This window comes from Blennius ocellaris (assembly GCF_963422515.1).
Source record: "Blennius ocellaris genome assembly, chromosome: 12".
Taxonomy (NCBI): domain Eukaryota; kingdom Metazoa; phylum Chordata; class Actinopteri; order Blenniiformes; family Blenniidae; genus Blennius; species Blennius ocellaris.
In genome coordinates this window covers 10790704-10806843 of record NC_137661.1, presented here as the reverse complement: position 1 = coordinate 10806843, position 16140 = coordinate 10790704, and the positions used below count along the sequence as shown (strand labels likewise).

Genomic DNA, 16140 nt, shown 5'->3' with positions numbered 1-16140 from the left:
TAAAACCCGATCCATGAGCAGGTTTGTCCCTCAGTGGTTCATTTCATGTAAATGAGAGCACACTTTGGACCTGTAAACCAAAATCCTGCAACAAAACAAAAGGATTTTGTTGACAACTGAGGCGGCACGCGCTCCTGGACTTCAGATACTTTGATATCACCCTGTTAGTCAAGTCTTATGTTCCGTTTGATAGATAGAATACAGTGCATTAATTGGGGACTTTACCTATAGTAAATTATGTCTATATCTTTATATGATGTTGAAAGTTCGTACTCTGTGGCCTTTGGTTTTTCTTTCCGAATCCGTTTCTCTCCTCTTGCGCTGTATTGGGTTGGTCACATTGTATCACAGGGAAATGCTTTGATGTGTAATGGAGTAGACTGGTGTGTGATGAATTTGTTCCCAATTGCAATTGTTCAGTGTTTTAAATTCAATGATTACTGCGCTGCTCCTCAGTAAGCTATTAAACTGTCAAAAGTAAACTTTCTATTTATGAGGACTAATATGATTTGGTGGACTTGAGCTTTGTTTGGAAATCAGTTCTGGGTTGTTTCTTTCCCTCTTTCCCCTCTTTGGATGAGTTTTGTTGTAGCGATAAGAAATCTTCAGTTATTTAAGGCTTTTCGTAACTTGTGCCTGTCACAGTAATTTGCCTTAAAGTGCTTTGGGGAAAATCCTCTATGTGTACTTTGTAATGTTTTGTAAGGTTGTTTTAGATTTTTTGGCGGAGGATTATTTTTTATTGAACTCTGTTCTTCTTACAAGTATACTGAACCCTTATTTTTGTGTATTTTTAAATCTGTTCTCGACTACAATTTAACTAGTTCCAGGACAGATGATGGTCTGTAATAAACTACATAGTTCAAATGTATTTTGTATTCGGTCACATGTGTAATAAATTGGTGTCAATCAAGGTGTCTGAGAATGTTTCTTTTTATTAAATATTAACATCACAAAACGTGATATAGAACAAGTGTGTCACTTACAAACATTATTTTTCTCTCGAGTGTGGTAGAACTTCGCTCTCAAATGACTCCCTTGATCCTTTAGGATGTTCTTGAAATACATTATTTACAGAATGCACAAAGCCTACTTTCAATGGCGACTGCTCTCCAAACAGTAAATCTGCTGACATTATTCGCTCGGTAGCCCCCCACCTCGCTTATTCACACACGGTTCTGACATGAAGCATCCTTGTTCTCTTCTTACCAAGGCACACAGAGCACAATGTGAACAGATAGGTTCGGGTCATAACGGAGGGTTTTCCTCCTGGAAAAACTCAACGTACAACACACGACCAAAATTAAAACGAAAGGAAGAAGAGGAAGAAAAGGCTCGGCCCTAAAAGCGTGTCAGAAGTGAGCGCACGCTGTTCCGTCAACGCTGAGCAACGATGGCGTCCCTCCTCAGGCTGAAGTCGTCCACTCCGATGACGACAAAGTGCAACGTTGTCTGAACCCTCGACGACGGGTCTTTTAGGAACCCGACAGGCCTTTACATGATTCACAAGGAGCAGCCTGCCATGTATTTCCCTGTCAAACACATTAAAAACACAGTCAGATGTAGAAAACGACTTGGTTATATCAAATGATTCATTTCATACATTATCTTTCAAAATGCTTTTCTTGACGGTTTGATGAAAATTTAGATCCGACTGTCATCTGATGACTATAAAAGTGTGTATATCTATATATCTCTATCTATATGAAGCCTTTCGTCTGCTTGGCTTGAGAGTCGGAATCACCTGTGGCGAATCTCTTCTTGACCAGAGACATTCGGTAGCGGCTTCCCACCAGCTCCACGTTCATGCCCGACAGCGAGGCCCCGGAGCCCACAAACTGCACAGCCAGGCTGGGTGGAGGCCCACGAGGAACCTCCAGGCACTGCCAGCTGGCACAGAGAGTCCCTGAGCCTGAGAACACACACATGGACAGGGTGGTAATCAGCAGCAGTGATAAAGATCATTGGAAATTGTTTCTATACTATCAGATATTCATTAAAGAAACATTCTTATTTGAAAATCTCAATTTTAAAAGCTAAAATCATAGACTTTCATTCATAGACTGGAAGGTGAGCAAAAGATAATTCCAGAATTATGCCTTTGTATAATAGAAATATAACACTTGAAATAAATGTGTGGACTATAGCATTCCTATTGACAGAGAGGCACAGACTGACATTGTAATCAGCATTTAAAAAAATGCTGATTCACGTCTAGAATTTAAAAGAACCAGAGGCTTCACTAAAAGCCTGAGCCAGCGGTCTGCAACCTTAAGCTATAAAGTCAGAAGACTCGATGAACACGATTTTCTTTTATTCTTTTCAAGAACAGACCCTGCGACTGTTTTTGCACATTCAGCAATGTCCTCCTGCAACACCATCATTTATTAAACTAACTTTTCCTGCTCCTACCTACAGGCAGAGGCTGTGTCAACACAGAAAGCAAAATTATTCTTAAAACAAAACTATAAACCGGGCAGTCACTGAATCAGGAACAAAATCATGGGAAGAAACCAGCTGCTAGACAGAGGAGCAGGAAACCTTCAGGTCAAGTGAATCACTTGACCTGAAGGTTTCAAACAAGCTCCAGTTGGATCTCGGATAAATATTTACCTGGAATTTGTAGAATTTTAATCACTTTCGATCCAATCCCAACAAACCAACAAAAGATGCGACAGTTACACAAAACAATTAGAAGTGTTGCTCAAACACGGGGTTTCTCCCCAGTCCAGAAGCAGAGAAGCCGCAGGAATCTAACCTGAATGAACATTTTTGCAATAAAGGAAATGCAAATATTTCCAGTTAATAAAAGCAATATGCTGCAGCAAAGAAAATGTTCAAATTGCACATCATGTCTCATCTGTGCATCTTTACAGTGGTAATGTAATATCCACGATTGATTTGGCAGACAGCCAAGCCGGTTTTACACTCAGTAGCACCTTCATCCTCATTTTGTTCACGTCTCTCAGGAAGTCTACAGCAGCTGCCATGTTCAAATGCTAATATGTGTTTCAAAAGGTAATGAAAAGACTTCGGTTTCCCACAAAGGGGAGGAAGTGAAGCACAGAGGTCTCTCCGACGCTCAATTATTCATTTTTACAGTCGTCTTGACACGAGGTAGAGATGAGAAACTGACGAGAAGGTGACGGAGAAAGAAAGTCTGCCACAATTTTAATGAGGAGGCTAATTAATAAATAGACAGAAGGCAGGCGGAGACAGTGGGTCAGGTATGGAGAGTCTCGCCTCGCAGCTTTTCAGCTTATCAAAGCTTTCTTGTTCAATGAGGGCTTGAAATAAGCAGACGTGGTTTAAAAAAAATGAAGAAGAAGAAGAAGAAGAAGAAGAAGAAGAAAAAAACAAGCGCATCAAAGCTCTGACCTTTGCTGTGGTTGGTCGGGGAAAGATTGGAGAGTTTCCACAGCAGCCGTCGCTCTTCAGCGTTCCTACGGAGAAAAATAAAAAGGACAGTGAAAATGAAGCAGTTCCTTCATCTCCATCCTCTTCAACTGTTTGACATCATTTCACTCAGAGAACCGTCTGCTCACCGTAGGGAAACAGACGATTTCATTATTACACTGAATGGTCAAAAACACGACAATCTCAGGAACTTCGCGGCATCAATACTTCAAAATCTACATTTGTTTCATATAAATTGTCGTATCCGAAATGAGGAGGGGCACAAGAAATTCCTATTTCACAGGCATTTGACTTCACTGTAAATTAACCGATATTAAAACTATTCAGACAAATTCCTCTTCATTAACAAAAGATATTACAATAAATTCTCCCACTGGGAACACCATATAGCCTGACATTTATGATCACGATGGTGTTGTCCACAGCGACCGACGATGATAAGCTATCAGGGCATCGTCTCGTGGACGCGGCTCACCAGGAGGCCGGCGGCTGGCACTGCAGGTCCGTGGCGGTGTGGTCCAGTTGCAGCAGCACCTGCACGGCGGTGAGCTGGGTGGAGGGTGCCGTGGCGGGGCAGCAGTGATAATCCAGGGACACCCGGGTCACCGTGCCGCTGCGCTGGCACTCGGCGGACAGCAGGAGAGGAGCCCGACCCGGATCCTGAGAGGAAACCTGAGGAAGGGACCATATGACCGGTGTTTACCACCAGCACACTGGTGCACAGTGAAAGGGAGACCATGTTTTAAACTCACCTGATACTTGAGCAGGGCGACGTTGTAGTACGAGGCCTGGGGGTTAAGTTCAGCTTCTCTTTGCAGGTGGAGCTGCAGCGCCTGCATGTTGAACCAGAAGTCTCTGGTGTCTGGATCACTCTGAGACGGATCACTGTGAAGACATGAAACCAACACACTCGGTCCAGCTTACTAGTATTCGTATGTTTGAATCCCTTTCGTCATCATTTAAGCTTGCTCAAGTGGAATTGTCTCTGTAAAAGTGCCTTGAGATGACTGTGTTGTATTTGGTGCTATGCAAATAAAATATGAAAGTTTACTTCACGGGACCCCACAGGGGCATTAACGGTGGAGTTTGGATACCTAGAGTGAATTTAATGTTTAATATCATGTAATCAACAAAATCTGGGAGAAAATAACATCTACGAAGGCTTCAGAAGCCCACATTTACCCACTAATGCGCTCCTGTTAGGTAGCGGGTGTCTAAACTGCGAGTCCTGACTTCAGAGTGGACAAAAGCTGAATTCAAACACAAAGTCTTGATGTCTGAACAGGTTGTCTGCAGAAAACTGATGAAGACCCGGGAGAGGTGCATGGCCAAAGCCCACTCCGCTCGCTCAATGATGGAGCATCACCTATCTTATGGCATTTGAATACTCAAATGCCATAAGATATGTGCTTATTTAATATTTAGGCCAACTGAGAAACATTTCTCCCACTTCTTTGCGTTTCTATTAACCATACGCAACATTTACACAACTGAGTTTTCATCAATGCCCTCAGAGAGACCTCACTGATAAACAAGACATTTCTTCCATACTGCAGCAGTTTTCACTCAAACTGTATGTTTATTGCCTTCGAAGCAACAGCTAAAAGCTGCATACTCAGCTTTGTATACCTAAAAACACTAGTGTAAACCTACATCATATAATTATTTCTGTCTGCATATGCACAAATGAAAACTAAACAATAACATGAAACTAAATATAGAAAATTATAAGCTTGTACCCTTACATTAGAGTGTGTTGTAAACATTAATGCTGAGTCACGATCTCTTGACAGATGGACGGACTACACCTCCTGTCCAGTATTACAGATTAAATGTCGAAAAAGACATTCAAATATAGATGTTATTGATCTGATTTTCTATAAGTGAATTTGAAACATGATTTAAAATATATATAAATAAATGAGCGGGCTGAAAAGCAGGGTGCAGCGGACCTGAAGAGCAGCTTTTGATTTGGCAGGAAGTGATCGATCCGGGAGGTGTTGACCAGCCTGAAGCTGAGCACGGGCACGTTGGGGTTGGCTGTGAAAATACGGGTGATTCCTGCTGGGAACGACATCGTCAGATCGCCAGTGATCTTGACCAGGCAGCTGAAGAAAGAAGAAAACCACACACCAGACATAACCGGAGGGCTTTTCACTCTCATCACGAATGTGGAGAACAGGAGCATCAACGAGCCTCGCACTGACCGGTTGTGCTGTCCTCCTTTAAAGTAGGCGTTGATGTACTCTGTGATGGCTGCAGCGACCGGCCAGGCCTCCTGCGTGCTCAGAGAAATGGGACTGGGCCCCCTGGACAGATGCACTGAGGAGAACAACGGTATCGTAATGCCACTCCTGCTCTTAATATCCATCACATCACGAAGAGGTCAGAAAACTGAACCGCGGCGGCCTCACGTCTCCACAACTACATGGTCGCTCACACTTTATCTTAGTTTAAGTGAGTTTACGCATCTGTCGAAGCCTTAAAACACATTTTAAGTTTTCAATATGAAGAAAAAAGATGGTGGGGTATGGACTCAGGCCGGAGCTCACTGATACAGGACAGAACTGAAACATGATCTTGAACAAGCCCTCCTGAGGCTTACATGGTCTCTGCTGGTCCTGGTGCTGGTGCTGGTAGGGCAGCGGTGAGACTTGTCCTGTCCTGGCGGGGCTGCTCGCTCTGTTCTGGGCCCCCCAATCGCCGTCTCTGGCTTGAGGACCCCACTCGCTGGGGCTGGAGGAGGACGAGGAGGTGAGGGAGGGGCTGGGCTCCGGCAGAGGGGAGGAACACAGTGACCGGGACTGAAACACAAAAGCACGAGCTTCATATCACACTGGCAATATTAACAACGTTCCAACTGCAATTTAATCACATCATGGTGAAATCACGCCATTAAGACATTTGTTTTTCAGTGGGGATGCGTATGAACGTGTCCAGTGGGCTCAGCTGTTCAGTGTTACTCACTCTCTCGCAGCCACTCAGTCGCCCAGATGACCTCTTGGCTCGAGTCGTCCTCGACGGAGCAGCTGCGGCCACTTCAGCTGTGTCCTGTCTGTAGTTGTGTTTGGAGCCTTTCAAAAGACACAGCACACGAGACAAAGTGTGACTCCGAGCCCATTTGAATCACACAGCGAACCACAAAAATCACAGACGTGCTCTAAACCCAGTATGAGGCTGTGCTCAGCAGGAGGAGTGAGGAGAGGGAAACAGCAGCATCATGCCAAAAACATGCTGGCATCTACAGTCCGTGCGTGTGTGTGTGTGTGTGTGTGTGTGTGTTTGCTTCATCTGAAAGCTTTAACATCTTGTTGGTGTCTGAACGTGTTTCAGACGTTTGCCTCTCGAGTGAGGAAGAATCAAACAAATCCCACACAGTTAATCTCTTGTAAACACAGAGAGTCTTCTCAAAGGTGCAAAAAATTATTTGACAATAAATGATAAAAAATGCATCTTAATCTGGATAGAACTCAATACAATTTGTATATTTGTGATTTACAAGTGCCATTCAAACTATATCAGTAAATACTACTGATATCCATTTTGTTATCAGTCTGATTTGAGAGATATTTTCCCCTGAACTGGTTTAAGCTTTGTTTGCAGCTGCTCTGGTACACGGTTCTGAACCAAGTCCATTTTGAAGTAAAAAAAAAAAAAACAGTCTGTGAATGTATTCCATGCAATCCTATAAAAAGAATAATTAATGTAGATGAGAGAGCTGTTGATGAACGAGTCATGTTGAGTAATTAAAAAGTCAAAGCTGCCTCAATAATGAGGACTTTTTTTTTTTATCTTGCTAATTAAAAAGAAATCGCAACTCTAATCTAAAGAATGACTCATTAGTGTTGAAAGAGCAGAGTGGGAATCAGAGCACTTACACTTTAAATATTACAACACTGTACCTCAGCTTTCAAGCTTTGGCTCACTGGTTCTGTTCAGCATTTGCTCTGAACCGTTACGCCTTTATTTATGGGGACAGGTTTTCTCTTGGTTTGGTTTTATATAAATAAGACACCAGGCCTTGGTTTTTCCACTCTCTAATAAATCTTTCAATAGTTTTTAACCCTTTAAGGCAGTTTCACTCAACCACCTCACAGTTTTCAGAAGGTTTCATAAACCTGAGCAACACGGATTCAGAAAGGCAGCTCCTGGACAGCATGCGGTTATGAGATTCATAAAATGAGGCTCGACATTTCCAATTCTCCCAGCAACAGAAAATATGTGTGACATCAATATTGGCCTGTAGCTACAATTGAATTTGCTCTGCATGATCATGAGCGGACTCCGTCTGCATTGTTCTTAGTTTATCAAGCCTGTTTGTTTGCCTCCTTCTCATTGGCGTCAGTTCATAAACCTATTTTGCCAAAACATCTCCTTTATTCACCCCCAATTAAAAGACCAACGTCAGCAGGTGTTACTAAGTGAACGAGCCTCTATATTGGCCGTTACGGTGCCAAACGGCTTCGATAATGTATCACAGCAACTCTACAATATTACAGGAAATTCACAAGATTCTAAGACAGTGACGTCTCAGAAAGGAACTTGTCTTTGCACTGGACGGTGCACTGTTCCATCCAAATAAACTAATAATGGAAATGAAAGGTAAATAATGTGGATCTCTGCGCGAGACCATTGAGCCAAAGAGCCTCCTGAGCACCGCAGCAGCTCACATGTGTAGTTGAGGTTAACTTTGAATGAGACTGGTTGATTGGAGACGTTATTTCACCAACGTTGATACAGTATCTAAAAATGTAACACGAGGTAGTTTCCAAAGTAATTAGTTACTTTTAATTCAGAGTAGCTCAGTCGGTAACTCCACTCGTTAACTAGTAGCACTAAACTGACTTGAGTGACTTGTACCAAACTGTCACAACATTAACATTTCAATCCGAGTCAATAGGACAATGGGACACAGAAGATATGAACTAGTTGTGCGTCAACCAGCATATCTGATGCGCGAGAGACGTAAAAGGTGAAAATGATCTAAAGGAAGAAATGATGCAATTGTGCCCATTAACTATGTCGTCTGTGAGAAGACATTGAATGCATTACAGAGCCTCACATCCGTACTTTTTGTCTTCTAATAGGATAGAAGGAAGTGAAAGGAGGAGAAATCTGTACCCTTACGAGCGCCGACACTGCAGGTTATCTGAGTGTTCAGGTCCAGGCAGTCCTGATCCTTGTCTGTCGAAAAGCAAAGATCCTCCTGCGGCCCTGAATGCCTTGTGAGAGGGGGGGCGTTCCTGCGCGGCTCACTCTCCGATGATCGATGTTTCCTCCTTTCCCCGCCTCCTTCAACTTTTCCTTTTCCCGCCTCTTGTGATTTGGAGCCGACGCTTTCGTTGAACGGGTTGTGGACCGAGTTCCAGTGCATGAGCTCCTTCTTGGTGTGAGCTGATGACAAAGAGCTCGAGGTAAAATCAATCCCAAGTCTGTTGCCATTTGCAGGGCCGCCGCCGCCACCGCCACCACCGCCACCACAGTGTGGGGGGATGCCTCCAGCTGCTGCCGCCGCCAGCGACGATTGGTGCGTGGGGCTGCCAATCATGGTGATCGCGAACGGGTCGTCAGAGGAAACGGGAGGAGGGAGGCTGCGGTCTCGTTTCCTGTCTCTCTCTTTACGATTGGAGGAGGACGAAGAGGAGGAGGAGGGGGTCGGCAGCGTGTTGGCCTCGGGGAGCGCCATGGAGAACGGGTCCACTCGCACCTCCATCCCCCTGCCCTGCTGAGCCGGGCGGGGGGGCGGCCGCGCCCAGGCATCCGACAGGTTGACCGTGTCCTGGGCGACCGTTCTCTCAAAGGCAGCCAGGAAGGGGTCCTCGGGGGGGATGTGTTTGCAGTTCCACACCGACGACTCCAGCTCAGGCGGGGGGAGCGACTGAGAGAAGGCGGGGAACTGCACCGAGGGGGGCTCCATGTCCGGCGGGACACGTGACGGACGCGATGAGGCCACAGACCAAATGCTGGCGGGGTCGTCCTGTGGGTGGGAGCCGCGTCCGGGGGCGGGGTCCAGGAATGCAGAGAGGAAAGGGTCCACGGGTCGACCCAGCGTCTGCGTCTGGTCTTTACTCTGTGACATCAATGGCCACGCAGCCCAGCCGACCGGCTCTGGGGACGGTCCGAGGGGCTGATGGGACGGTGAGTCCAGGCCAGAGTCTTCAACATTCTCCGGTGATGAGGAGTCGGAGGAGAAAGCAGCATCTGACACACAAACCAGGAAGTACATTGATGAAAATCCACACAGGAAAGATCAAATCACAGAAAAGAAAGACCTCCATCTCGTATTCACGCTTTCAAAAGCAATTTTTGTTCATTTTTTATTATTTGCATGAGAAGAGCTCGAGTCTGTGTTTGAAGCCCTGATGATTGCATGTCTACATTTTTACAGTTTTGCCGTTTCTTACCTTTTTTTGAAAAGAAAGATCGAGCTCATGGTTATTTTATTTGTCACTTAATGTTATTATTAAATCTTTTGAATGTCATCCTTAAAAAAGGAAGTTGCATCTACAAGTCAAAGACTTGTTTACTTGGTTTTCTTAAAAGTAAAGAAAAAGACAATTGTTATAATTTACCAGAAAAGCTACAGTGATTTAAAGTCAAAGGTTAACTAATATTCAAAATTGTTTTTTTTCTATATTTCCATACTGGTTTTATCATAGTTTGATCCAGACTCCCGTCAACAAAACTATTTGGACAAAGTTAAAGTCAATCAGCTGAGTTATAAGAAAAAAAAACCAAGAAAACTTATATAATAAAAACATGTATTATAAAAATTTAAGTTTTCTGTTGCATTATTATTTAAAAGTGTTTTGCTTAATTGCTTCCTTGGTTTTTTTTTATTATAAAAGCAGACTTTGGAAAAGAGGAAATCATTATGTGGTAAGAGATTGACCAATATTAGCCAATATTAGACCAATATTAGCACTAACATAGTGTGACAATTTGAATGAATATATATCAAAAAAGTAAAAGGCAACAGGTTTTCAAATTGATATTAAAAGTTTCTTAAAGGGTGCCTCTTCCTTACATTCAGAATTACCAAAAGGGGTGGGCTCTCTAAGTTGTTCCCGACTGTCGAAGCTTTTGGACTTGAAGGCTAACTCCAGCGGCGGTCCAAAGAGACCGTCTGAGCCGGACGCCGTCGAACTCAACCTGGGACAGACGAGGGAGGAGACAAGAGACAAGGGCGTGTTTGTATGAGGAGAGTAAACTGACTGAAATGTAGGAAAAAAGGCAGTGCTGATGCATAGTCAGTGTTTTAATTTATAACTGCATGAAAAAAAAAAAATTGTCCTCCCTTTTAAACACAAGTTTAACGTCATGTGTGAAGGGAAGTTTTAGGTGGAATCAGGAACAGGACATGGAAAATAATCGTTGAAAAGCACCCCCAAAATTTAGCTTCATTCAGAAAAAAGCTGGTTGACAAACTGCTTGTTAAACATTTGGGGAAAAGAAATGGATAATTGTTTTGGTGATGACGCTACACAAGAGATTACAGATGCTCAATGGGACATATTTAAAACAGTTTCTAAGAGGATATAATACACGTTATAACTCTGTTAGAGGCATAAATTAGAGCGAGCTCCAATTTAAAACATCTGTCTCACCTGCTGTGATCGGGACTGGAGGTGGACCTGCACAGGCCATCCGGCTCTCCATCTGCAAAAATAAATGACACAAAGAGATCCGGTGGCTCTCTGCAGAAAATGTCCCCTAATCAATTCAAATCAGCAGTGGCACTCTTCCCCAGAGTGCACAGTTGAGGAAAACCCCCTATCGGCCATGACCATTACCTTCCTGGTGATAAATGCCAGTAATTAGCCTGTTCTCGCTGCAGCTGACACTGCAGTCATCACTTTAATCAGATGCTGCTCATTAATCCTGCAGCCTGTGGATTCAAGAGAGAGACTCCTGCAGCTGGAGTGCAGCAGGTTGCAGCCTCCCGACTCCAGCCAAACCTACGGACACGCTAATGAACCCGCAGGTAATAAAACAAGTAAAGCGCGAGCAGAGAGCCGGCTGTGACTTACAGGGAAAGGCGCCGTGCATGCAAGGTCAGCCAATGAAGGGATTTGCTGTCTAGTGGGAGCCGTGGGGCGAAAGCAGGCTCGGGGCTTAGAGACGCAACGCACTGAATCGATTTACCGATGCTACAACATGTAAAGAGATGTGATTTGAAACCTTCGGTGTAAAAAATGCTTTTAGTGTTGTAGTTCTGCATGATGCAGAAACAGAAATGAATCCATCATTTTTTTTCAACTTATTATTTGTTCAGTTATTATCATGCAAAGCAATTAATCTGTAAGTCTATGGAAATTGTTAAAGAAATGAATATACGCAAATGCTCCAGTGTTAAATAATGATGAATTTGTTTTCACTCAAATCAAAAACACGGAATTTATTTATTATTAGCCAGAATTCTCCGCAATGGTGGTCATTAATTTGCTTGGTACAAATATGCTTCTACACCGACTCACCTCTATGGGAAGTAGCTTCCCCTTCATCTGGTCGCCCCCCTGCAGTACTCGAGTTTCCTGCAGAGTCACAACATTGCTTCACGTTAAAAGCAGAACTTTGTTAGAAGCCAACAGACATTTCAACTTATTTCACTAAACTTACTGGAGAGATGCCGCTTCACCGGAACCTGAGAGAGAAAGAGAGAGAGTGCGAGAGAGAGAGAGAGACTGTTCAATATGCTAGACCAGTAAAAATAAGAGGGACATGACCCTCATTTTGTTTTTACTGTCAATTAAAAAAGAAAAAAACCTCACAAAATTGCCAGAGTTTGCTCGTTCTAGACATGTGATAAGAGTTGGAGACCCGACCTGCTGCCGCATTCCTCTGTTGGGGGGCAGAGTCAACGCCCCCACCGTGGCCTTCAGCTCCTTCTCTGTCGCCACAGAATTACTGCGATTGCTGCTGGCCACCGGCCTGATCTGGATGTGAAACTTCTTCGGCTCCTCGTCATCAAAGTCTGAATCACTTGAATAGAAGTTGTTGTCTTTTTCCTCGGAGCAGCGTACAGAAGGAGGGAGAGGAAGGTCAAGGAGGACAAGTATTGAAAACAGTGGCAAAGAACCAACGTGCTTCTAAAGGTAGCTTTTGTCGTTTACAAACCAGCACATTTAAAGCTCAGTCGATATATTTGATAAGACAACTCACGATCTGCAGCAGCTATGATGGATGGATTATTGTTTTTTTCCATCCATCATCTATGGACAGCACTTTGTGATGCGCTTTATAAATGAACTGTACTTACTTACTTCTATACTGTGTACCGGTAATCCTGTGCAGAGTCACAGGGGAAACTAAATCAAAAATAAAACAAGATCTAAAAAAATGTTTTTACATGTGAATTTGTGAAAGCTACAGGAAACCACTACAGGGTGGCTGAGAAGCTGCATGTTGCAGAGACTTGGATTATTCCGTTTATACTTTATATTATTGTTTTTTATTATTGTTATTTGCCCAAGAATAAGTATTTGGGGAGTAATCACAACACCAGAGAAGCCCAATTGCCAACTCTCAGAAAAAAACCCAAACTTTTTATTGACGTTTTATCGCTCTTGACCCGGAAACCATAATATACTTACACAGCACAACCCTTTCACTATTGATTTGATTGGACTTGTCAAATGAGTAATGTGTGAGAGTTTCTGCCCCTTTCCCAAAGATATCTGGCAGTTATTTAATAGTGCAGTGTTTCCTCATTCTGATTGGACGGTCACACTGTGAAAATCCTGGACGCCAATGTGCCGACTGGTATATATGATGGCAAAGCTCCATTCCTCTCCCGTCTGACAGTATTGGATTTGATAGATATCAAAATCGTTATTATACATGACATTCTCTGTCAGCAGTTAACAGGTTATGAAACTTTGAGTGTCGATGTCTTTTATCACGTGGGGCTCATGTCGTGAGCAACCACAAAGTAAAAGATTGAATTGAAAAAAAAAAAAAGGAATAAAGTATATGAAAATAATTATATTTTTCTATGTAAACAGCAGAGAAAAGCAGCAACAAGAAGACAAATATGCAAAAAAAACCCAAAAAAAAACAACCAGGCTCAGAGGTAGTCTCTCCTGAGAGATCACAGAGCTGACAAACAAACTGATGCCACCCCCCCTGCCCCGCCTTGCCGCGTATGGACAAATTTATCTGCACCTCTATATTGAGTGACTGTCAAATCTGAGTGAAACATTTAAGCCCAATGAGGGGATGACAAACGCGAGACGAGCTGTTGTCTCATCTGTTTGGCTGAGTGTTGCTGCCGGAGCAACTGCAGCATTGGAAGATGAAGTACTTGAGTATCAACGGTCGTGTGCCGGTGGAGAGCAGGTGTCTCACTTCAGTCTGACTGAATCCCGTCCTCAGTTAATGAGGGGGATGAATTTAGTCATTTGTGCTAACAAACACGACGGAGATCTTCATAATTGGCCGTCTCTGAAGTTAATGAGGCTGTGAACGTCTGCAGTTGTGCGGACAAATTGGCAGAACCCGCCTCTCATCTCCGACCCTCTGATTAAGTTCCATTTAAAGCGTTTCTCTCTTATTTATGGGGTCTATTTGGAGTCTATTCAGCAGTCTCACGAGGTTGAATTTGTCAAATCTTGCATCTGCCACATGACAAAGTCAAGTCTATGACATCTGCATGAATTTGAAGGGAGTGAGTGAAGAAATCGGAGAATTTGTGGAGGGTGAGGAGTGAGAGTTGGTGACTAAAAGATAAAAGCAAATCGAGTTCAAATGATGAGTAATTGCATGGAAAAAAAAAAAAAAAAGCAGTGTGGTCTATCGCCGGTAGGTCGCCACATCCGATGCAGTAACTCACATGTACAACCAGTTTAGAGTCACCAATTAACCTAATGAGAGGAAGAAAGCCAGAGCCCCTCATATAAAAACTACAAAAAACGCAAACTCCACACAAACCCAGACCATCATGCTGCCAGGCAACTGTGCTCGCCATGACATCAACGCGATGCCCTCTTCAAAGCCAAAGCAGCTCCTGAAAAATGTTAACACATCACTAATGATGTGTTTTTGTTGTTGTGTAACGGGCGCGTGTTCATCCACCTATTCAATCCTGTAGGTTTGAGATGGGGGTTGAGGGGGGGGGGCAGAGAAGGAGATATTCTGGATGAGCGAGTCGAAGGAGATGTAACTAGTGTAGAACAGCACCGTGGGGCAAACGACCATCTCATTCGAAAGCTGTACACTGGACACTTATCACAACCCACAAACTACACTGCATGGGCTTTAGCCAAACTGAAACTTACATTTAATGCCCCACATCTGTTGAGAATTATTACCATGCCTTTGGTCTTTGTCCACACGGCCACACCGTTTGGTCGGAGGTCATGATCTCCCAGAGATGCGAGGCCTCAGCATCCATTTGCCCAACAAATGCAATACTAGGTGATATTTCAACATTATATCTGCCTTATTTAAAATCTTTTGTATCAGAAGCATTGACCATCTTCAAATAGACCATATGACTGCGTTAGAAAAAGGGAAGTGTGAAACAGAGGCATTGAGAATAAAAAAAAAAAGAAGCTGTAATGCACTGAAATAGTTTGATAAAGTATTAATTTGCTTGTTTTAATGAAATGATAATAGATTCCAGAGGCTTTTATGAAGCAGCGCATCTGAAAAGGAGTATTGAACAAAAAATATATCAAATTTAAAACTCTGGGAAACGCTGACCACTGAACATTTATTTTACCCGCTAAGGGAAGTTTGAGCAACACTGTCTTGTTACACAAAAAAGACACGATGGGAAAGCAATAAAGCTGCCATCATGTCATCATTATGGAAGGCACAGTGTGTGTTTGTGTGAATTTTCTTGTTTTGTTTCAGTTGTCAAAAAAACAACAACCGCAAAATATCCATAAAACATACAAGTTTCTACAAACTAAATATCACAACAAAATTAGTGTACGGCAAATGGATGACTCAAAACAGTGGTTGTGGAGAAATGATATAATGAAGGAAAAGTTAGCATACATTAGGATAAAATACGTGATGAAAAAACATCTGAATGATATGAAAAATGGTTTTCTCAGTGGAAAAATTAATTGGATGGAGTGCTTTGGTCTTCACCTGGCTGAGCATTATATATTTATTTAATATGTCTATTAATAGGTTATATATTTAATATGTGTGAGCAGGTGTACATTACACTGGAACAGATCACCTATATGAGGGCTGGAGTCTTTCTGCAAGCTCAATAAATACATCAATGAGGCTCTTTATCTTTTGTCAGCGACATGAGAACCGTTTTCATCAGGAGACACGAAGTGGTCTGATGATTGTACTTGTTTGTGTGGAGACGGATGCAAGGATGGAAGGACTCACTGATAAAGAGAAATGACATGATGTGGTGTCCAGAGTGAAGACGCACAAGCAGAAAAAGGATATCATTGTGAGTGCTGTCGGCTCGGATGACGAATCCCTCGTCGTCCACTTCCAGGGGTGAATTCTGTGCACACATAGATGAGAACTAGGAGCAGGCAGACAAATGGTGCACGTCAGCCGAGATGCCGTATATCTCAGTACTTTACTTTGTCTGCACTACCGGGAGCTTTCCATTTTGAGTGTCAGAGTGAATAAACTTGCCCTGCAAATGTGGAACACGAGTGCGAGTCTGTGGCCAAATGAGAACCAGAGTTGTGCAATCAACATGTCATTACCGGGAGCATAACTGAAGTCGTCTGCCGAAGCTGC

General features: G+C 43.2%; 1 protein-coding gene across 2 annotated transcripts in view; it reads right to left on the bottom strand.

The window, feature by feature from the left end:
• Positions 1–1370: 1370 nt before the first annotated feature.
• The window catches only part of fcho1 (FCH and mu domain containing endocytic adaptor 1), a 55273-nt gene continuing 40503 nt past the window's right edge, over positions 1371–16140 (bottom strand). For both annotated transcript variants that reach the window (XM_080506565.1, XM_080506566.1), the window contains 16 exons: positions 15835–15895; positions 12243–12436; positions 12037–12061; positions 11895–11951; positions 11025–11076; positions 10445–10569; positions 8539–9618; positions 6385–6491; positions 6023–6221; positions 5625–5739; positions 5370–5525; positions 4170–4302; positions 3893–4089; positions 3379–3443; positions 1745–1912; positions 1371–1532 (listed from right to left, as the gene is read on the bottom strand). In XM_080506565.1, coding sequence (XP_080362691.1) covers positions 1504–1532; positions 1745–1912; positions 3379–3443; positions 3893–4089; positions 4170–4302; positions 5370–5525; positions 5625–5739; positions 6023–6221; positions 6385–6491; positions 8539–9618; positions 10445–10569; positions 11025–11076; positions 11895–11951; positions 12037–12061; positions 12243–12436; positions 15835–15895 — 2763 coding nt within the window. In that variant the 3' untranslated portion in view covers positions 1371–1503. The remainder of the gene's footprint in view (positions 1533–1744; positions 1913–3378; positions 3444–3892; positions 4090–4169; positions 4303–5369; positions 5526–5624; positions 5740–6022; positions 6222–6384; positions 6492–8538; positions 9619–10444; positions 10570–11024; positions 11077–11894; positions 11952–12036; positions 12062–12242; positions 12437–15834; positions 15896–16140) is intronic.